This window comes from Ambystoma mexicanum, chromosome 11, assembly GCF_040938575.1.
Source record: "Ambystoma mexicanum isolate Mex_15411 chromosome 11, UKY_AmexF1_1, whole genome shotgun sequence".
In the NCBI taxonomy this organism is placed as follows: Eukaryota; Metazoa; Chordata; class Amphibia; order Caudata; family Ambystomatidae; genus Ambystoma; species Ambystoma mexicanum.
Window position 1 is genome coordinate 192,923,282 of NC_090934.1, and position 22,488 is coordinate 192,945,769.

Below are 22,488 nucleotides of genomic sequence, written 5' to 3' on the forward strand. Positions count from 1 at the left end.
GGCAAATGCATTCCATGGAGTGGGGCAAGTAGGGAAAAGGAAAGTGGGTGCAGAGGCTTGGGTGCGGGGGGTGGGGGGGTTATGGTAGGTATTTCAATCTCTGCAAATTGGGTTTTCTCTAGAATTTAAGGTGCGAGCAATTCTTCGTTGACTTAGATTCCGAAGTGCAAACCTCCAATGGTCAAATGTTTTTTGCTATTGAGTCTGTTTTAGAGGCTAGTCCAGCAAAGGAGGACCTGCCCTGGCTGGAATATTTGTCTAAAGTATACACCACTTAAACTTACTTTTTTTTTGTGCTCCTTTTATGGCTGTACACCTGCCCTCTTGTGTGTTTGTTTAACCCCCACCTTGCCATACAGAAGGTAAAAAATGGTGGTCTACCTTTGTTGCCTGTGGCCAGTTTCCAAGAATTGGCTATGGGGTTATGTTGACACAGCCTAACCAGTATACCTCATTTGCCTCTTTTGGTAGCACAGGCTTTTACATTTCCAATTCAGGGCCTATTAAAAGTAGGGACTTTTAATTCGATGGTTGCAGTGGTTGTGCGAGTCACCCTGTTGGAAAAACACACTTGATATTAATAGGGACTCTGGCATGATAAATGGGGTGGTTGGAAGTCACTGTTCAAGGATATTTAAAAGTTAAAAGGGAGGTTAAGTCCATATGGTCCAAAAGGTCTCTCCATATATATCTAGATCTTGTCTTTGAGGCCTAAGCAGCGTGGAGACTGGCTTCAACTTGCCTGTCGGCAATTTGCGCCACTGTTGAGACTACGGAATTGTGCAGCCCCAATGAGCAGTTTGTTCGATGTGCTGGTTCCTGTTGGAGTCAAGCTGTATGGTGGCCAAGTTGGCAGCAAAACAATGCTATGCAGTCTCGGCCAGCATTGATGATGGCGAGTCAGATTTCCACCACATTGAGTCTGTTATTCAGTTGCTGCCATGGACTCCAGCTGGAGATTGGGTTCATTCGATGCTGTAATGGGTCGAGCCAGCGTCTGGATGGCTCAAAGAGCCGGTCAGCGAGTGCCAAAAGCATCACTGGGTCCTTATGGGGGGGGGGGGGTGCAAAACGAGCTTCATGCAGACGTGGCGTCAAACTGGTTTCCTAGCTGCTTCTGGGTTGCTGGGAGGCCCAATGAAGGATTTCCAGTGACCAGAGGGGGGGTCCTTTCTTCTGCCCTTCCACTCCACTGAGTGCCTTAAATTCTAACCGGATTCTGGTTCCAGTGCAGAGTCCTTCGTCCACAGCACTGCCTTTGATTCGCAAGTTCCCAGGGACCTTCTGGGGAATGTTCCTGCGTCCTAGGAGTAAGGTGTTCGTCTTCTGCTGGGTAATCCGAGGCAGCTTCTTAGCCATTGCCCCACATGGCTGTTGAGACCTCTATGCTATGCTAGGCATCTAATATACATCAGCACTGTCATGGCTGGAGCACTGATCACCAAACTGTTATAAGGATATATTCCATGGCTGTATAATTGTGACCCGAGTAGGCACTGTGCCACAACCAGATTTTTTTTGATTTGGTTTTGATGTGCCCCCAGGCCCTGATTGGGTACACAATTCTGTTTTAAAACGTGGGTGCAGAAGATTAAAAAGCCATCTCTGCCTTTTGGAACGTGTTCATCAGCTGTCATGAATGCATATGCAACTTTTTAAACTTGTTTAACCTATCCTGCTGCCACAAAGGAGCAGTTTATTTTAATGTCAAAGTAGCACAGCAAAAGGTGTGTAATAATAAGTGCAGTATGCTTTTGGCATGGAGCTTAGTGGAAGGCTGGGGCGTGGGTAGTTCTGATTCGGAGATCTCCTTACAGAAATAATTGCCCACATTTTATTCATTAAAAACCCGAAAAGCTTGGGCTTTCCCAGCTGCACGAGATGCCATTCTGTTGCAGAAAAAAATGACAGGTTACTAGCCAGGCATACATTCAGTTGCCGCCTCCATTCTGCACATACTCTGCACACAATTTATTACTTAAACAGAGTCCTTAATCGCTAGCCAATGGTTTCATTGTTAAGGTCTGTGTGTGTGTGCACACGTACGAAGATGTTTTATCCCAGGCCTGTATGAAGTGGTACAAATGTTAAGCAGCTATCCAAGCAGTCACTCATCCAACTTTCATGGGTACTGCGGATAACTCTGCAAGAGTTAATTATTGCTTGCCAATGTTATTTGCGCGTGCACATTGAGGCCTGAAAATAAAAATTGCAAGATGCTCATGTGTATATGCAAAACCCCACGACTAGCTCAACCCTGTTGCCTAATCTGAATGTTTAGCGAGGTTCAACAACTGTAAAGGAATGGCAGATCTTTGTATCTCTAAAGCGACTGAACTCTGTACTTTGGGCAATTATCCAGTCCAAGATAGAATAAGACTCGGTGATGGAGGGGTGGGCTTTGAAGTAGTAAAAATACCGAAGCTCATGTAGGCAGGTGATGTGGACCCCACCCTCACGCACAGTCTGTATATTATCCAGTATGTGACCTCCCATTGTGTACATGAATGCCATGGCAATGTAAACTGGTGTCCAAACTCGCCCAGGCATTTTTCAACACTTTTTTTTCATTCGGTTGAATGACAGCCATTGACAACTACTTCAAATGAAACTGCATCCGAAACAATATTGGCACAGACCCACAGAATACTGTGTTCTGCATCAATTTGTAAAGATCGCGGCTTGTGGGTCGTGGCATGGACTACTATACCAGAAGACTTGGTGTTGCGTTTTAAACTATTATTATTGTGGATAATTGGCCACATTACACCCACCCTAAGGTGGCTGAGTGCTTCTCCAACGGTGCACTGATTTTGCAATTAAATAAAGGGAGCTGAGAACCCTGGGATTGTCGGACAAAGGTGTAGGTGATGTGTAAAAGGAGCTGGCAGCCTTGAACAATAATGATTACTTTTTTTTCATTTCTAGGAACTCTGACCTTGAAGATGGTGAGTAGCCAGCCAAAGTACGACCTAATTCGAGAGGTTGGTCGTGGCAGCTATGGTGTAGTGTATGAAGCTATTGTCCGCAAGACCTCTGCACGGGTGGCAGTGAAAAAAATCCGCTGCCATGCCCCCGAAAATGTGGAACTGGCCTTGCGAGAGTTCTGGGCTCTCAGCAGCATCCAAAGTCAGCACCCGAATGTGATCCACCTTGAGGAATGTATCCTACAGAAGGACGGCATGGTGCAGAGAATGTCTCATGGCTCCAGCTCCTCACTTTACTTGCAGGTGTGTGATCTTCAGTACAGTTGTTGGGTGGGGGGGGGCAGATGGTGTAGTGACAAACTGCTAACCTTTGAAAAAGTAGACTGAAGTTTCATTTCCATGGTATTACACTCAATTTATCTCAATGTGCCTCAAAACTATTTAAATGACCGTCTACATTGTTGTCAATACTTCCATCTCTAATTCATTTTCAACTGCTGCACCTTTCTACGTCCAACTCCAAGGTATAAATGTTTGTTTTGTTTTTTTGTATAATGCGCCAAATACCGTTCGGTTTCTAATTGCGGATCTTGGATTCGGTCCTCTGCTCTGCGTGGTCTTGCTTCCAAGACCAGTGCGTTGCCCCTGTGCTAGTCTCTGTTCACTGGTTCCGGGAAAATAGCTCAGCGGCAACATGCTTGCCTTAGAAGCAAGACTATACGAAGCAATACAGGTTCGATCCCCGGGTCCGCGCTTAGAATCCTCTGGGTATTTAAGCGTGTTATAAATACGCAACGCAGACAACACAACAATTGCAACAAAAAAACATTCCTGTAACGGCGCCTTGATCCGCGGGCTGAATGAGTGCTTTAAAAATGCTAAAATAAAAATACATTTTGCCTTGGAGCAGGGTTGGTCTTATCCCATCCATCTTCCCCTTCCCTCCTCCTACCCTTCTCCATCACTACCTATCCCCCTCGGTTAATTTCTCTGTTTACTGTTTTGTCAATTGATTCATAATGTATTTGCTTCAACCGTTATGTTTATGTATTATGTTGTTCCACTTTGGTAAGGCGCTTTATAAAGCAATAAATACAAATACACCCTTCCAACCGCCAATGCATTATTTTGACCTTGGGATATCCCCGTCAAATCTACTGTAATGTCTTGTCTGGTGAAGGTTCCTAATGCCACACATTTATGAGTGGCATATATTGAAGAAATCTGAGATCTGTGGCAGAAGGGCGGTAGTCTTACTTTTGAGCTGTTCTGAAAATATCGTTCCGTGTTTTGACACAATGCCACGTAAACCTAACTTGGTAATTCGTGTTGAGATGGGAATAACTGGCTTGCATGTGTTAAACTAGAACCCCCATAATGGACCCCTGCCTTGGTTGCCCCTTAAATATTTTTCACCTTATTCATACTGCACTCTGCCTTTCCTCCCCGGGTCCCCTGCTCATGTTTTACTTTATGCCTCTGCCACCTATCGGCACTAAACCTGCCTTCTTTCTCTGCATTGCGTCCTGGCCAAAAGCTTTAACCAGAGGGGAATGTTGACCATTCTAAAACTGCAGTTGGCGTCCATGTTTACGAGAATGGGTTTGAGGAAGGAATGATTTAGTGCGATGGTGATGGGGGACGTGTAAGAAACACTCCCTTTGTTGTTGCCCCCTCGTCCCCACCACCGTCTTTTCTCCTCTCGCCACTTACCAAACGCCCCCCCCCCCCCCCCCGCTTATTCTGATTAAATGATGTCCACTCTCATATGTTGAAATTCAGTATAGGAAAGCGACCGAATGTGGCCATTACTGTAGTTTTCACTCTTTAAAAGAAAAAGGTGCTCGGCTATTCACAGGTTTGTTTCTTTATTACATTTTATGTTCCTGATTAAAACAATTTAGGTTGGCAGTAACATTTTTCAAAATTAAAGGATCTTGCATCAGTTTGCAGGGTATTTTCTTCAACTCAAGTACATTTAAATTGCATAACCAGACAATTCAGTTTCGATCTTTTTAAATGGTTCATAATTAAAACGAAGTGGCTAAAGGTATTTTTGTTAATTGTACACTGAGCTGGCATCTCCAGTGTAAGCAAAGCTGCCGATTTTCCTGACTTGTTGGTCAATGTGAAAACCCCCTTCTCGGTTACTAGAGTGCGTGTTTGTTCTTTTGTAAAGTTATAATGCCATGCGGTTAAGTCTAGCTAAAATGTTTTTGTGCTAAGCCCAGATTTGAGAGTATGCCTCACTAGTCTAAGCTTTGCGAAATACGTTTCCAAAGGGTTGCAATTAAGAGCATATTCCGGCCACCTTCTCTCTGCAAAAGATTCCTCCTCTAACCTTTTTGTCATTACCTCATTTTTTAAACACTTTTGGGCCCCTCATTGAGGCACTTTTTTATTTGTACAGGCAGTGATTGCATGTTAAACCTATGGTGCAACACACTCCCCAAAGTATTAATATTTTTATGTAAAGACTCCATTGGAAAACCTAATGGTCTTTATTCAGTGTGGATCATTATCAGTTACACTTTATTTCAGTCTTGTTTTAAAATGTATCCTGAAAGTGTTGGTTTATGCTTTTTGTAATATTTTGTGTGGCACATTGCTGGCTGTTGAGATGGATTTCCAAAATCGACACTGGTGGGAGGATTTTGCGAGGCCAACCCATTTATGGTAAATGAGGTTAGCCAAACTCCATGTAAGGTAAAGTCGAGGCTTAGTCTGAGGAAAAGTGAGTGGTCTGGGGCTACAAGGAGTACACACAGAGCAACACCAATGATTCATGTTGTGCTAAGCTTAAACATACAGATATTTATCAGGCCTTCAGTTACACAAAAAGCATATATAAAAAAAAAAAAATCACTGCGAAGTATTCACACAACTATATATATATATATATATATATATATATATATATATATATATATATATATATATATATATATATATATATATATATTCACATTATGTTTTATACCGCTAACACCCCCAAGGGCACTATTTGAGTAGTCCATAAATCCATCAACACAATGTGCCGGGGGAGTTCCCTCTAGTATACTTCCAGAATCTGAGGGGCAGTAGGGTGTGAACCTTTAGTGATTCATGGTGTTTGCGTAGTTTTTGGCTAGCCCTTAAGTGTAGTGGCGTGTTGGAGCAGGAAGGGGCCATGGGTTGGTAAATCGGTCTGTTTTGGTGAAGCTTCTGGTGTGTCTTTGGTTGATGCTTAATGGTATCTACCTCTCTAGGTCAGCTGGCTGATTTCGCTCTGGGTTATGGTGGCTATTGGGTGGTTGTACTTTGTGTTCCAGGTTGCTTGTTCAGGTTAGTCGTGGGGGGTAGGGTGTCTAATGTGAGTTGGAGATAGAGGCGTCCGGGGTTCTCAAACAGGCTGCCATAGTTGTCGTGGGCAGGTTGGGTGATGCTTGGGTTTTAATGGTTTACCTGACTGATTTTCCTTGACGCATGATTGGATGTTATTCCCAAGTCCTCCCTTTGGTTGGGTGGCCGGCCTTCTCTTCGTTGATCACACTAGTTGTTGCGCATGGTTGTGCAGTGTGATGATATTTTAAGGTATTGCCATTGTTAATTTAGTGCATTTCTTTTTTGTCTGCAATGTTTTTGCGTCTGAATAAAGGTTTTGAGGAGCCTGAAGGTGCTCTGGTCTTCTGTAGTTCTAATTTCTTTGGGCATGGTGTTCCAAAGGTTAGCAATTGGACGTGAGCAGGTGGTTTTCTGAATTTCTTTTTTTGTATTTTGTCTCTTAATTTGTAGGTTGATCTTAGGGGCTGGTTTGGCTGGTAGCGGCTGATCATGGCTTGGAGGAATTTGGCTTCTTGCCTATGTAAGGCTTGTGGGCGATGCACATTTTAATGCATTTTTGTTCCACTAGTAGCCAGTGTAGGTGCTTGAAAGCTGGAGTGATGTGGTCTCTTGTTTAGTCTTTGCAAAATCCTGCCTGACGTCCTTTTTCATTGAGGAAAGGTATGGGAGCAGCCATTTAAGTAGTCTTGGGAAGTATTTTTTGTGGATTGCGTTGACTTTGTTGTTCCAGGGAAAGCTGCTGTCCATGAGTATTCCATGTTTATTTACTACGTTGGTAGTCTCCAGTTGTGTTCCCCAGCCGGCCAGTCAATATTTTTTTTAGTTTGATTTGTGGGTGAGAGCATCATTTCCCCGTTTTTGCCAGATTCAATTTGAGGTTGTTCATTGTCATTCAGTTGTATGTCTGAGGCAGTTGTTGAGGAAGTTATGCCTGGGCTGGGGCCGATTTTACTACCAGTTGTCTGCATAATTGTAGGCGGTTAGTCCATGGGTTTGGATGATTTTCATCAGGGTAGGGGTTGTGGGGTGGCACATGTAGATGTTGAAAAGTAAGGGGCACAGGCTGGATCCCTGTTACTCTGCAGTAGATATCTTAGGTGTTTCAGATGAATGGTGGTAAGTAGGTTCGTTTGGTTTTGTGCAGAGCGAGGTGAACCACTTTAGTGTGGATTCTGGTATGCCACATTCCAATATTTGTATTGGTGTTGCATGGCTGATTGTGTCGTAAGCTGCCGATCTTTCCAATAGTATGAGGACTGATTGAGCGGCGTTGTCTGCATTTATTTTCGGGTCGTCCTATATTGATGTAAGCACTGGTTCGGTTCCTCTCATTGTTCTGAAGCCAACTAGTGCCGGTCGAGTATTCGGTTTGTTTCGGAGACTGGAATAGCATTTGAATTACTAGTGCCATACAAGTAAATGGGCAAAACCAACACAAGAACAGTTTCCCCTCATATGTCCAAATAGCCTTTTTTAGGTACATTTATCCAGAAATGGTTATGCTTTTCAAAAAGTATTTAGTGAGTACAAGTTGGTACTCGACTTATCGTCACTCGGGGATGCATAGGAAAGGATCCTTTAATGCAGGTTCCACCACTGAGGTCTGGGTGAGTTAGGGTCTGGACTTTGCACCCAATGTTACCCTATGGAGGGCAGAAAAGTTCACTTTGCTTCCTGGCTCTGATTCTTCCAGATAATATAATTGGTTATTTATAACACGCTTAATACCCAGAGGGTTCTAAGCGCGGACACGAGATCGAACCTGTGTTGCTCTGCGTCGTCTTATTTCCAAGGCAAGCACCTTGCCCTGGAGCTATCCTCCCGATACCACTGCAGGTCTTGTGGAGTCTGTTGGACATAATCTTATGCACTTGGTTCGGCCGAGGAATGCCCAGGAGTGGCGGAGATCACTTGTGGGAGTCTTAAGTTGCACAGCAAACTTTTCCATCGTTATTAAGGTCTTTCCCCTCTTTCATTCGGGAGCACCTTCTCTACGTAGGGCCACTTCTCTCTTCTCCACTTGATTCACGATTCACCGCCTATTGTAATTCCTATATGCACGCTTCACTCCGTCCTTTATATTCTGTAGTCGCTTAGCGTTTGTACTTACCCTGTAGCTGAGCCTCTGCCTTTTGTGTCTTTGATTGCATAATTGCACATGTACTTACCCTGTAGCTGAACTTCTGCCTTTAGAGTCACTGATTGCATAATTGCACATGTACTTACCTAACAAGCTGCACTTGGACTGCCACTTCTTGGCCGATTCTACCTCCGCCTAGCCCACAACTCCTCCACGTCCACTCCTGTGCGCACTTTCACTACCGCACCGACGGAGGGTTTATCATTGCCATAACCCTCTACCCCTACACTCCTCCCAGCACCGTTATGACCGACCCTCATCACCCTACTTTTCACCATACTGCAATGCCCCTGAGTAACCCATACCTCAATGACCCTGCCCTCTGGCTTCATCACTTTGCCACTAAACCCATTCCTAACCAACCTTGCACACTCCAAGTCAGGAATCTTAGACTTGGATCCAGACTTCCTCGTGCCCACTGCACTCAGCACACTCACGTCACCACTACCTCACAGAAGTCACCGTCATCCCACAGCTCTATCGCTGCCAAAGAACTCAAGGGTGCCCTCATTAACGCCAGATCTATTACGGCCCAAGCACTGGACATCTCTGACCTCATCACCACGATTTTGTGGCCATCACCGAAACTTGGTTACACGCAGCCTCCGGCCCACTTCTCTCCCTCGCTATCCCCAACGGTTACTCTATCCTCAGAGCTGACCGACAATCAACATCCAAAGGAGGTGGAGTCGCATTCATACATAGAAATAACATCACACTTAGAATCATCCCCAACACAGAGCTCAGCTGCGCAGAATCCCTCTCCGTGAAACTCACCTTATCTCCAACCAACACTGCTACCCTCCACCTCATCTATAGACCCCCAGGACCACTCAGCTCCTTCATAGATGAGATCACAGCCATTCTGACTGTCAATACGAAACCCAACTCTCAGGTACTGCTTCTAGGTGACTTCAACCTTGGTTTACATGACACTAAGGATCACTTGGCCTCTGAATTCGCTATCACATTAGCTAACTTAGGACTCCAACAGCGCATTGACAAACCTACCCATATCAAAGGTAGAACGCTTGATTGGATCTATGATCTCAACTGCAACACTACCATAAGTTCCAACCACGCTTGTGCCTGGTCCGACCACCACATCATCATTTTCCACCTTCCAGCGACCAACCCTCTTACCACTCCCACGATAGCTCCAGCCATTCCGACAAGGAACAAAAAAGACATCACCAGGGATAAACTTCTCCCACTCATCCTTCCTTTATTGAACAAATGTGTGTCACAACACAACGACCCTACAGTCTTAGTAGACATCTTCAATCAAACACTTCTCAAAGCCATTGATAATATAGCTCCGCTTAAATTACGGAAAGCTAAACAACAAGCCCATTTGAATTCCTGGTTCACCCCGCAGTTACGAGCCTTACGCAAAGAAAAACGCAAGGCTGAATCACTTTGGATGAGCCACCCTTGCGACCCTAACAAAGAACGCCTCATCATCTCCACCCATAACTACAAGGAAGCAATCCTACAGGCAAAAAAGGAGACTTACAACCAACGTATCACACAAGCAGAATCCAACACTAAGGAGCTGTTTAAAATCCTTAAAGAATTGGAAGCCCCCTCCCCCATCCCTGATACCTGCACTAAAGACAGCCAATGGTGCAATAACATCCAAAACTCTCTCCTCAACAAAATCACCACCCTGCAATCAAAAATTAACGCCAAACAAACTACTCTACTCACCAACCCCCCCATTAAACCCCCCACTACGCCAACGGCCTCCTCTACTCATACCCCTTTCAGCTTCACCCCTCTCACCATCCTCGAGGTCGAAAACATCATTCGCAACCTAAAACCCTCGAACTGTCAAGGTGACTCCTGCCCAGCACCTATCATTAAGGAAGCGGCACAGGACCTTGCTCCTTTTATAACCTCCTTCATCAACTCTTCATTCCTAACAGGAACGGTACCCAACAATTTAAAAGACGCTTGGGTTATCCCTCTCCTAAAAAAAAAAACTAATCTGGACCCTGAAATACCAACTAACTACAGACCTATTACTACTGTACCTTTCTTACTTAAAATACTTGACAGAGCAGCATACCTGCAGATTCAGAACTACCTAGAAACTAATAACCTCCTCGGCTCAAGACAATCTGGCTTCAGACCCAAACATGGGACCGAAACAGCTCTTCTTGACCTCAAATTGAGGACCTTAAAGACAACGGTAAACTGGCCCTTCTTCTACTACTGGACTTATCCGCCGCTTTCGACTTGGTCAACCACCAAATACTATGTCGGCACCTAAAGTCCGCTGCTCACTTCTCTGACAATGCATCCAACTGGATCAGGTCATTCCTCGACAACAGGCACATGAGTTTTCTCACCTACCGCATCGGCCGACCCTACACCAGTCCCGTGTGGAGTCCCGCAAGGGTCCTGTGTCTCCCCTACTCTCTATAATGTCTTCACCAAACCACTATTTGATGTGCTTGACTATCTGGGCGACACCTACACGAACTATGCCGATGACACCCAGATACTCATACCTATTACTGGTGACTACATTGTTGACTCCAAAGCCCTCAATGACATTTACCTTGTCATTCAAGCTTGGATGGCCCAGCACGAGTTGTGCCTCAATGATGACAAGACTGAGCTTCTCATCCTAGGCACGCAACAGAGACTTAACAAGTCCCCTCTTCGGCTCCTTTAACATTGACGGCAATCTAATTAAAGTATCTAAAGACACCAAAACTTTGGGTATTTACCTGGATGCCTCCTTGAATCTCACCCGACAAACCAATGCAGTGGCTGCTGCATCTGCCTACGCCTGCAAATTGATCTCAGCCTGTCGCCCATTCCTTACCGCCCAGAATTGCATCACCTTGGCCAGGACCTTGGTCATGTCCAAACTGTACTATTGTAATGCACTGTACCAAGGCACTAACCAGAGTAACCTTAACAAATTACAGACTACCCAGAACAGCGCCATTAGAGCGGCTCTCAATATCCCCCGATCTGCCCACATCTCAGAAACCAGAAAGAACCTCAACTGGCTCTCAGTCGCCCAAAGGATTTCACTGAAAGCACTCACCCTTACATACAAATGTGTTAACCACCAGGCCCCCACATATCTAGCCTCTCGATTCACTCAACATATTCCAACGCGAGTACTCGGATCCGCACAGTCCCACGGTCTCGAAATCCCCAGATTCAAGCTTCATACAGCTGGGGGTGCTAGCTTCCCTGTCCTGGCAGCCAAGCTTTGGAACACGGTACCACTTACCATCAGATCCTTACCATCACTTAACCTATTCAAACACAAGGCCAAGCTCTGGCTAGTTACTTCTCATTAACAACTGCCCTCTGACCCTGACGGGCTAGCTGCGACTTAGCTTTGCCCTGGCACCTTTGCCGCTTGTTGCCCTGTTTTGTAACGTCAACTGTATTTGGTAACGTCAATTGTATAATCTGTATCTTTATATTGTATATATTGTATATGTTGTTCGCAATTTGTTGATACCAATGTGATGATATGTTCTACCTGTAACCTCTGCCAAGATATGCGCCCGGTTGCCTCAGGGCCTGGTTTGCGCTATATAAATAAAATAAACATAAACATCTTCCAGAAGAAGACACAAAATGAAGAAAGATGAAGGACTTTTGTGGTGCATATTTCCTCCGCTCACCTCACAGGATTGGAGTGTTCCAACTAAGATCACCATGGTCCGGTGCCGACAGATTGTTTAGTAGTGAAAATAAAGGGAGCTCCGGCACAGCTTCTCGAAGTGAGACTGCTGGAAATGGGACACATGCAACTTTGATCAGTAGAGGCATTACTCTGAACGAAGACTGCTGCTGCAAGGTAGCCCAGGAGAGAGCTGGGCAGTGGTCCCGGGACACTTCTGAAGGCGCAGATCCTTGTCTTTGTAGAAGTCTTACTCCAACAGTGATCTGATGGCCTGTTATTCCCCCCCCCCCCGTGTTTTTTTTTTTTTGTAGCTATTTGCAGTAAAAACAACTATAAGAGTAAAATCAGTTACCACCAAGCACATTGCCAAAGTAACGAAAAATAATTATACAAAAATTTAGGATACATTTCACTGTGGTGCAATTGAAACCAATGCAAGAAATCGTAAAGGTCTGCTCTCTGTAAGAATGAGCAAAACCGGCAAGGAAAGAAAGCATAAGACTTTACTTGTTTTGAACCCCGTCCAAACTTTCTAGCTAGTAAAAAGACTGGTGTCCCATATAATATTGTGGGAAAAGTGTTAGGAAAGATTAACACTGTCCAAATACGCCAGAATTCTCCCAGTAGTCCACTTTTTCAGTTACTGGAATTGTAGATTAATGTCTAATGCTGTTGTGGTAAACTGTTATCTTGGCTATTTGGCGGTGGGTGCTAATGGTGGATAGTGGTGCAGATATTTCTGATAATCCGCTTGCCGAGACAAGTTTGGAAAGACTTGGCCACAGATTAGCTTGTACTTTGGTTGCTGATCATGTGTCCAGGGTAGCCTGAAAGTAGAACCACCTTAAAGGCTGCACACCTTTGTAAGGTTCCTAGCTAGGGGAAATTGGTTGTGCATGTCGACAAGTACAACATGCTTGAAATAACTGTAAACACTTGGTTATAGCCTTACTCTTCTTTTCAATGCCGAAACTGAACAAGGCAATACAGCTTTTTGTATAAACTGCTTACATGAGTTGTTTAAAAACAGTTTGATCTAGAATTCTGAAGTGACAAGATTGCTGAACTGCCTACCTAAACATGTTATTTCATTGTACTGATAGCAATTTGATGCATGTAATACTGTGGACTTGGATGTTATCTAAATTTAAATGACAGTATTTTTAAGTTTACTTATTTTGGTTCCCACAAAGCATACATTTGTATAAGAGGTGCGATATAATCGATACCAAAAATGTGGCCTGAAAGATGGAATAAAGATTAAAACATTAAGTTGTATTTGGTTTTAATAAAATTTCAAAAAATGTTGGCATATTTTAATTGTTGAGAATACTTTTTGTGTTCAGACTTAGGACAGTATTAATTTTTATGATATGCAGTTATCTACCATAAAGCGTTCATCTTGATTTTTCTTTATTTCTGTATGTATTTTCCAGTAGAGACTAAAGTAAGCATAATGATGCAAATTGGATACACTAAATCAACGATTCTATGGTAGTCAAGAGACAAAATTGTTAAATTTTGGTCCTAGCTGAAAAGTAAGCGCGAACAGTTATGGGGCCTTTAGGATTAAGCGATGCAAAATCTCATTGGGTTTTTTTTTTCTTTGATATATCAAACTGCATTGCTTTCTTCAAATTGTGGTGTAGAAATTCAGTTTAATTTTTGTTATGTCTTGTTCTGGTCATTTCTGCTTAAATGAGCAGACTTGTCCATATTGGCTGTTAACTTTCTCAGTTAATTCAAGCATGTTACATTTACTGTGTGCATACATAGCGTTGATGTGTCATGCTATGTTAAATGTAATCTTTGAAATCTTATTTAACACTAGTTTAATTGATGTTGCACATTGAGTTTTAAGTGCATGTTTTCAGGGAGCAGGCCAGTGCACACTGGCATTTAATGGTCCTCGTGCAACCGTGTAGAATTGTTATTCAACTTTGATGCATATCTCTAAGTACAAAGGATGGGTACAAATCCGCTTTAGGGTTATATGCAGTGCTCCCGATAAGATTTTGAGGGAGTATTTTACTCCCTATTTTTAAACTGAGAGTAAATGTGATTTCAGTAGTAAAATGTTCTCTTGCAAGAGAAATGTATGACCTCATGTATGCGACAACCAACCGATGTGTGCAAAATCTGCATGGAAATCCTTACCATGCAGCAGCTTTCTGCATTGTGACAGAATACCCCTTATTATTTTTCTAAATTCTGGCAATTTTCTCTCCTGTTATTTAAATATTGAAAACGCAAAAACCTAGCCAATTGCATAGTAAAGCAAACCTGAACTGCATTGAGGTTCGATAGAATTGTCTTTTTGATGTTTAATGAAAGTCCTAATTTCCTGAAACTATTAATACCTAATGGTATGCCAATGTTATGATACCACAGTGCAGCGAGGCAAGGACTCCATGCTAAATTCTAAACCTAATGGTCAAATCATTTGGCAAGTGGGTACTCCTTATTGACATCAAAGGATGAAAGGCTGAGTTGGCCATGCCAGGATTCAAATCTGCAGCCTTCAGATTGCACAGATCACAACAATGAGCACTAACCAGCTGAATTATTTCATTGGCTAACATTCTTCAGAGGTCTGTAAACTGAGCATTGAATGAGGTGTAATCAGTGCCTAGATGTTGTACAAAACCTGCATGAAGGGCGACATACATTAAAATGCTGATCTGGATTATCACGGACAGGTTTTGCAGAGTTTCTATTTCAATTACAAATGTAGCTTTCACTTATTGAACGGTGCTTTCACTTCCTGGAGTCAGGTTTTGGATGTTTTAATTGCAGTCTTGAAGATTTGACAGGATAACACCTGTGATTGGTGTAATGCAAGACATACATTGTTTTCAAAATTGTATTAGCTAATGTTCTTTTGATTAGTGATTGTACTAATGTTACAGAAGTTATTTGTACTCATTACATGAAATGAGCAACAATACAGCAGTTTTACGAACCACTGAAATGACATTGGAGAGGTCGGGCCTTGCGACTTCTTTAAACTTCAACTAGACCTGCAGGTTGGGTAACTTAGTTTACTCATTCGACCTAAGATACGCACTCGACCGATGGCAACGGATGACAACAAATGTAAAATGCAATTTATGTAAAATGGTGCATGTCGCTATAAAACCACTTTATTTGGCACACTGCCAGACAGTCACAGTGAAACTTGTATTTGACATTTACTGCAAGCAAATGTTAAATGAGTTTCAAACTTCTCTTGTAAATTTTACAAGCCATAGAGGAGTGTCTGTATAGTGTAAAAGGTTGCTGCATGAATGGACTCCAATAAATGGGTATGATTAAGCCTCTGCAAACAGTTTGGCCAGCTGAATGAAAAAGTAAAACATTCTTGCCTAGCACTCCCACGCATGCCTTTGGCACTAGGAGTGGAAGAGATGATTACTGCTGCACTTTCTCCCCATTAGCACTCTTTAAGTGAACAGAGAAATGAGTGAAGAGAGCAGAGGGCAAACTAGGAATACAAGGCGAGGTCTGCTTGCATTTAAGAGGGTAATTTGTGCTAACTTTGCTATACAAGCATCCATTTTGATTAGCAAACCTACAGAATTGTGTAGAAAACTATGTGACGCTACTTATTTTATGCATTGTAATGACAATCACTCACCCTTAATCAAAGACTGCTGCCACTGGCCCTTTATAGTAATGTACCACATTGACTGCAAGGTTCAATGGATGTAAACTAGACTGTGCATATTCATAATTTTACAGAGTTTATATAATTAGTGTACATTAAATTCAGTGTAAAATTAATCAGGCACACTGAAATAGAAGTTGAATACTGGGTTGCTTTCACTGGGGGACTACAACGCATAATTTGTTTAGGATTCATTCTGAATTGCAACTTGTTTTCCATTTTAATCTACAATCCTGAAATGTCAGGAAAATACACATGCACAGTGCTTCTCTTTGCTCCACGAGCATCTACACACAAGACACAGTAGAAGCTGAACAGAAAGAAGCCATTCTGCTGTTTTCCTTTTAAAAGGCTTCAGAGAAAACTGTTTCAGATGCTTTTCTGCATGGCTTGCAATTACATCCATTTGGTTAAAAATCAAAGTAAGTGTTCTGGTTTCTGTCAAGTAAGCTTTCGTATTTACAAGATTTTCATTGAGGTAAAATGCCTGGTACGACACTTATCTGGTGTCCCGATTATAGTAGTGGTTCTTGAGGGAGCATCGTTGTCAACTATTTACCGTTCTCTATTGCAACATTTACAATGTCACATAATGGTACCTGCCCGAAAAACAAATAACTGTATTGCACATACAGTTTTGTTGAGAATGTCGTTCAGAGATGTCATTCCTAACGGAACATAATGGTGTGTTCACAGGGTGGCTGTACAGTGGGCAACCTCAAATGACTTCTGCTGGTTAAATTTTTTTTTTTTCTTTTATCTTTGTGATTTTACTTAAGTTGTCAAACCTTCTAGGTACACCCTTACGCCATGCTTGCAAAAACTACAGTGTAGGCTGATGGATTTTCTCTCGATCTGAGAGGGGATTAAGGGTCTTGCACATTCTAGTTGCTTTTGGTCTTAAATTTGTTGATAAAATTGCACTGGTGGGGATGAAGGGCCTTGTAGGGTGCCCATACTAAACCTCAAGTGGTCCTAGCCCTCTTTTCCTGCATAGGGTGGGTGCTTCAGATATTAATAACCCGATGGGAAGGGCATCTGACTGCTTTTAACTGTTTCCTGTCCTAGTTTAGCAAGTTTTTCCCAATTACCCATTCTTCCTGTTTCCCCAGTGATTGGGGGGCGGGGGGGTTGATGTACATTATGCTGTACATTATGCTGTACATTATGCTGTACATTATGCTGTACATTATGCTGTACATTATGCTGTACATTATGCTGTACATTATGCTGTACATTATTACCTGTCGGAAGCCCCTTCAAATTATTGCCATTAATGCTAACCGCTATCCAAATCGCTGTAGAACATCAATGACCAGAATGTAGCATTTGAATGGGTAGAAGTGTAACCCTGTAGAAAGTCTGAGAATGCGTCCATTAATATATGAAGTTCTTGCAAATTACAGCAAGGGAGTTGCAGGGGCTTCATCAGAGGTTCATAAATCCACCATAAGGAGGTGGATGTTCTCCTTGGCAACCAGGGATCGTCTACCACATTATTATATAACCTCTTTTGCAAGCTCTTGTGCTAGCTTGACGAACTCTGGGACAAAACCAATATTTATTCAGTCTTTCATCCCTCTCTTGGCAGACATTGGCTTGTCTGCTTTTGCTTCCTCACCTTTTGTAATTGTATATCTGTGGGGCGACCAACCAACCCTGAATGTTCATTTTCTTATCCCTTGAGGGGGCATTTTCCTGTTTTTGGGCCAGTTATGTTTTGTAGAGGGATGGTTCTGGGCAAACCTTTACTGGAAGAATGTACTCCTAATTGATTTTGCAGGCTCTGATTAGCCGCACACTTTATGGCTTTCTTTTTTGCAAGTATAATCTTATCTAAAAGTGCCTTGACATACTGTTTTCAAGAGGGGAAACCTGTGGATGTTAGAATCTACTCCAACCTCATGTTAAACCAATTCACTGGCTACCCCAAATGCAGAACTGAAAATCGATCTAATTATGAACTGACTGTTGAGAGCCTCCTGCTCGACACCACCTCCCCAAGTGTGCGTATCCCACCACCAGTTTTCCATTTTGCTCCTGGTAACCATACCCATTTACAAAGTAAATCATGCACCTGCCATCAGTAGATGGTGGGCACAGCACTGAGCATCGGGTCAAGGTAATGTTTGAAAATGTAGAAGGCGCGAATCATATGAACTGGCACAGGATACATAGGAGTCCTTGTATTGAGCAGTAGAAGGGCAACTGAATGTGATTCAGCAGTATCGAGGGGTTGTGCTAAGGAAATATTGTTGTACCACAAGTGCAGCTGCAGGAAAGACTGCACGCAAGGTGGCATTCCTGCACCAACTGGATCTAGTTCTTTACCTTAATAGTGTTTGATCTGTGTTTGGGTCAAGATAGCTAGAGAACCTAGTTTTTCCTGTGGCAGTAAAAGGTGAGCCCTTTCATAATCTGGCGGACTAAGGGTTGGAGCCGCTACAAAAATTTTATACTGGTAAAAGTCCCTGTAATAGCTCTACAGTAGCAGCCCTGCTGTAGCATTGTAAATGATTTGCAATCTCAGCATAACCTAAAATCCATGGTCTCTGGTAATATGCCCAAAGATGCTACCTGGGTGACTTGCTGGGGTTTCATGATTTTATACACTGCCTTCTTCTGGGAAGGCTCTATTATCTGGTGTCCCATTGTAATGTCCTACCCCCCAAATAGTGTACCCTCTGTCTACACAATGTTGCTTCTGTTGATGCTTTGATCTTTCTCAGCTAATGCCGTTGATAGTATTTGGGTATCCTGTTTACAATCTTCATACAAAGGCGAGGCAATTGGTGAAAGCCATGCATTTCACTGACTGTAAAGGGAATTCAATGTCTTGTGTCCTTTAACTGTTGGGAAAATGTGGTAAGGTACTGTGTAGCCTGGTCCGTGCGTAAACGATTTCCCAAAGCAAACAAATGCTGACTGTCCTGTATGGCGGCTGAAGAAGCTGAACATAATTCCTCTGTGCTGCAATGTTTGGCGTGTGTGGGGCGTGGGGGAGATTGTACAAGGTAGAATAGTAGCAGGGTTGGGCACAATGTGGAATTGTTAACACTGCTGCGTAATGTGTCTTGGATCTTGCACAAATTACATGTACTTTTCCCTGGTCTTTTTGAGGCAATATCCAAGTGTTGCAAGGGCTGGTAGTAGGAACAATGGTTATGTGGAGTGACTCAATTGCAGATGTGATGCCTTGCTCTGCTTCTGGTTTTAGTGGGTATTGCGGGGGGGGGGGGGGGGGAGAATATGGGTAGTTTAAAAGGGACCATTATTTTAGGAGGTTTGTCATTATGAAAGTAACCCAGCTCACTTGTATGTGATGATCGCAAGAACGCTGGTAGATAATTCTTAGTATGTGAGCTCTTGACTGCTCTTCTGAGCACTGTTCTTCTGGGGGAAGCTAAAACACTTGGCACTATTTGGGGGGGGGGCGTGTGTGTGTGTGTGTGTGTGTGTAATGTGCAAGAACTCCCCATCCGGGAAGCAATCTGTAGTGCAGTGCTGCTTACAGTCCATCCCTCCCAAACTGGTTAATTGGCTGAACGACAGATGTGGAAGGCCATGTGTATTGGTTATAGGACCAGTGTAATTGTGAATGGGTATAATACCAGGGTGTTAAAACTGCCCTTACTGGACAACTGTCCACCTGTAAAGCTGACTTCCTAGCACCTCTATCCAATAAACATGGCCTAGATCTTCCATCTGTAATACATTGTACCTATGGACCTTAATGCTCTATTGGTACCAAAGTTCTTTGAGGAACTTGCTTTCCTAATTTTTGGGAAAATGGGTCTTGATCAAATGGAGGAATAAAAGGGTGACCGGAATGCAGGCAGGAGCGCTTTAACATTCTGGAAAGGATCGCAGAGTAATGGCACTCGATCTTTCAGTGGCCAACCTGATTTTAGTACTTGGCACGATAGGGGTCTATCTTGCATGCTGTTCAGACCTGGTTACCTGCAGTCCCGCTTGCACTGGCCATAGTGTTAACTCTACCTCTGACCTCTCCCATACCCACTCCCCCACCAGACTTGTATTTTGCACCTGTCCCTCTAGCTTCTGCTATTGTTGGGCCATCAGTTTGTTCTTTGGTCTCCTGCTACCAACATGCCACACACTGATGCGCAACTGCCACCTAGCTCCGATAAGGGGTTTTTCTGCCACACTATGCAGTCTTTAATTGGGCTTGAATTGGGTTTCATTGATCACTTTGTGATCATTTCTTCGAAGTGTTACTTTAAATATAAAAAAGAAATGTGTGTGGGGTCCCCCATCTCCCCTTCATTACTATCCTTACAACCCCAACTCATATTTGTCAAAGTATTACTTTGTAGTAAGTTACCACAAAGTGATTCCGGTCGAGGAAGCAACTGGCTACAGTTGAATCTTTAACGGTTCAGGTTAAATTTGCTATGGACTCTTGGGTAGTGTCATGTCATTACCAGAATGTTCGGTAAACACTACTTCAATCCTGCATGTAGTCACTGGTGATTCTCCCCTGTCTTGCTTACAGTTCACCATCTGTGCAGTCTTTCTATGGCAAATTGCTGTCATTGTATCGCTCAAGCCGTCCCTAGCTTGGCCGAGGAAGTTTGCCTGTGCCCCGATCTGTCGTCATCCATGCTGTGAGCTGCCACAACACCTGTCTGTATCGCGGTCATCTGCTGACTCCTGTCCGTCCAAGCATGGTTTTTAAGCACAGTGAGCACTTTCTCAATGAGCCATTGCTGTTCATCTCGAATACTAGTTTCTGGCCAGGCTTTGTAAATTACCAGTTCTCCACAAAATATGGACCGTAAACTCGGGGTTGTTTCCTCCTCTGTGGGTACCCGGCATCTGTGTGTCGCCTGAAGGATGGTTTTATCTCCCCTCACCGACTCAGAATAAGAGGGAGACTCGAAGCCTAATGGGACCTACTTTTTCATTGTTATATTTGCCTTCACTCCCATGTTCCCTCCCTGTTGGCGCTTTGAAACGCAATTTACTTGGGTGAATTAAGCGCCTTACAAAGGCACAATGAATAAATAAAATAAATGTGTGGAAACCCTACCTAGTTTTCGAATTCTATAGGAAACTATTTTTCATGGCTGATCCCTGGACTGGGTAGATGTCTTGAACAGCCAGATCACCATCACTTAAAATGCCTCATGCCCTTGGTCGGGCCTTCACATCATGTGCTTCATATCCCCCTTACTGAAGCAGCCCACAGCCACCCCTAGCCTGCCACCTAATTCACCTAATTGCCCGTAGTTCCTGGAACATTTCCAGATTGCCAAATCTATTGCGCTCGCCTCTGTACCGGGAACACAGATTCTAGCAGACCTTTACACACGTTCCCTAACCAAAGCATGATATTTGGTAGCGCCCCTTCTCCCCAGAAAAGTAAAACCAACCAGCCTTATCAATTCCTGGTTTACTTCAGACCTCCTGGCCTTGCGATCCAAAAAGACAGGCGGAAGCCATCTGGAAGAAATACCAGACACAGTAAAACCACATTCACCATTATAGCTAAAAAAAAAATATAAGCAGGCCATCACTGATGCAAAAGCGGAAGTCTACAATTCAAGAATAGCCAGGGCCAATGCAAACTCGCACAAGTTATTTAAATTTCTTATAGAATTGGACACCGTTCCTGCCTCCTACCACCATCTCCAAGGACAAGACTTGGTGTAGCATTTGGAATGCTATGCATTTTTTTTTTTTGGCAATCTCCCTACAGCAGAAAATTGAAAAATAAACTGCGGTTGGTCCCATCCACTTGCCCGCCAACACGTTGATGGCACACTCCAACCCAGCTTTCCACTTCAGAGCAGTGTTGGAAGTAGAAACCGCTACCATCCAGGTGCAAATGGGACGTATGCCTAGCCACCTTAATCGAAGATTGTGCGAAAACTGTAGTCCCTTTCATTGCGAGATTCATTAACTCCTTTTCATCAATTTTTTTTGTCCCAGCCTAAAAGAATCTGGTTACTCGTTCCCCATCCCCCCCCCGATAACCACCAAAAAAAATCCCTTCTTTGGACCCATTATCTCCCGACAACTATTGGCCTATCACCACAGTACTGTTCCTTTTTAAAGATTCTTTACAGGGCAGCATACATCCCCATACAGTCCCATCTCGAAACTAACCACATCCTATGGATGCGCCATTTGGCTTCTGCCCGGGTCACGGCACGGAATCTGTGCTTTTCGACTTAAAAATCCAACTCGATGCTTTCAAAGGTGAGTGCAAACCAGCCGTCGTCCTAACACATTATGCCTCCGCTAACTTATTCTTCGAAGCCACTTCCTTGGATATGATATGGCATTTATAATGTGCCTATACACAAGTGTTTCGAGGCGTGATGAGACTGGGGAAGGGGCATAAAGGTAAGCCGAGACAAGTGTTACCAGGCCAGGTGAGAGAGTGTGCAGGGAAGGGGGGGGGAGAAGGGGGCAGTGGGCAGTGCAATACATAGTATCAATAGTTAAGTGTGGCACGTACAGGGGTAAGTGCAAACATCGGGTGTCAAGAGCTGCTGGGGACTCTTTACAGAAACGGCACCCAAGTGTAGGGGTTGCCAGGGAGGCAGTGCAGGTAACTGGTGGGGGAGGGGACCTGGGCTCTAGATCAGAGGGTGGTCAGGTGACCAGTGCAGTTTCAGTCAGGAGTTCAGCGGGGCAGAAAAAGCGAACCAAAGAGGAAGGTCTTGAGGTGCTCCCTTAACTGGAGATGGGTCTCCTCAAGTTGCAGGGTGTCTGTCCCAGAGGGAGGCCCCGGCAGATC

The 22,488-nt window shown here is 43.6% G+C and overlaps 1 protein-coding gene across 1 annotated transcript in view; it reads left to right on the forward strand.

The window, feature by feature from the left end:
* PDIK1L (PDLIM1 interacting kinase 1 like) overlaps positions 1-22,488 on the forward strand; it is a 61,331-nt gene that overhangs the window by 22,053 nt on the left and 16,790 nt on the right. The window contains exon 2 of the mRNA XM_069622805.1: positions 2,929-3,230. Coding sequence (XP_069478906.1) covers positions 2,946-3,230 — 285 coding nt within the window. The 5' untranslated portion in view covers positions 2,929-2,945. The remainder of the gene's footprint in view (positions 1-2,928; positions 3,231-22,488) is intronic.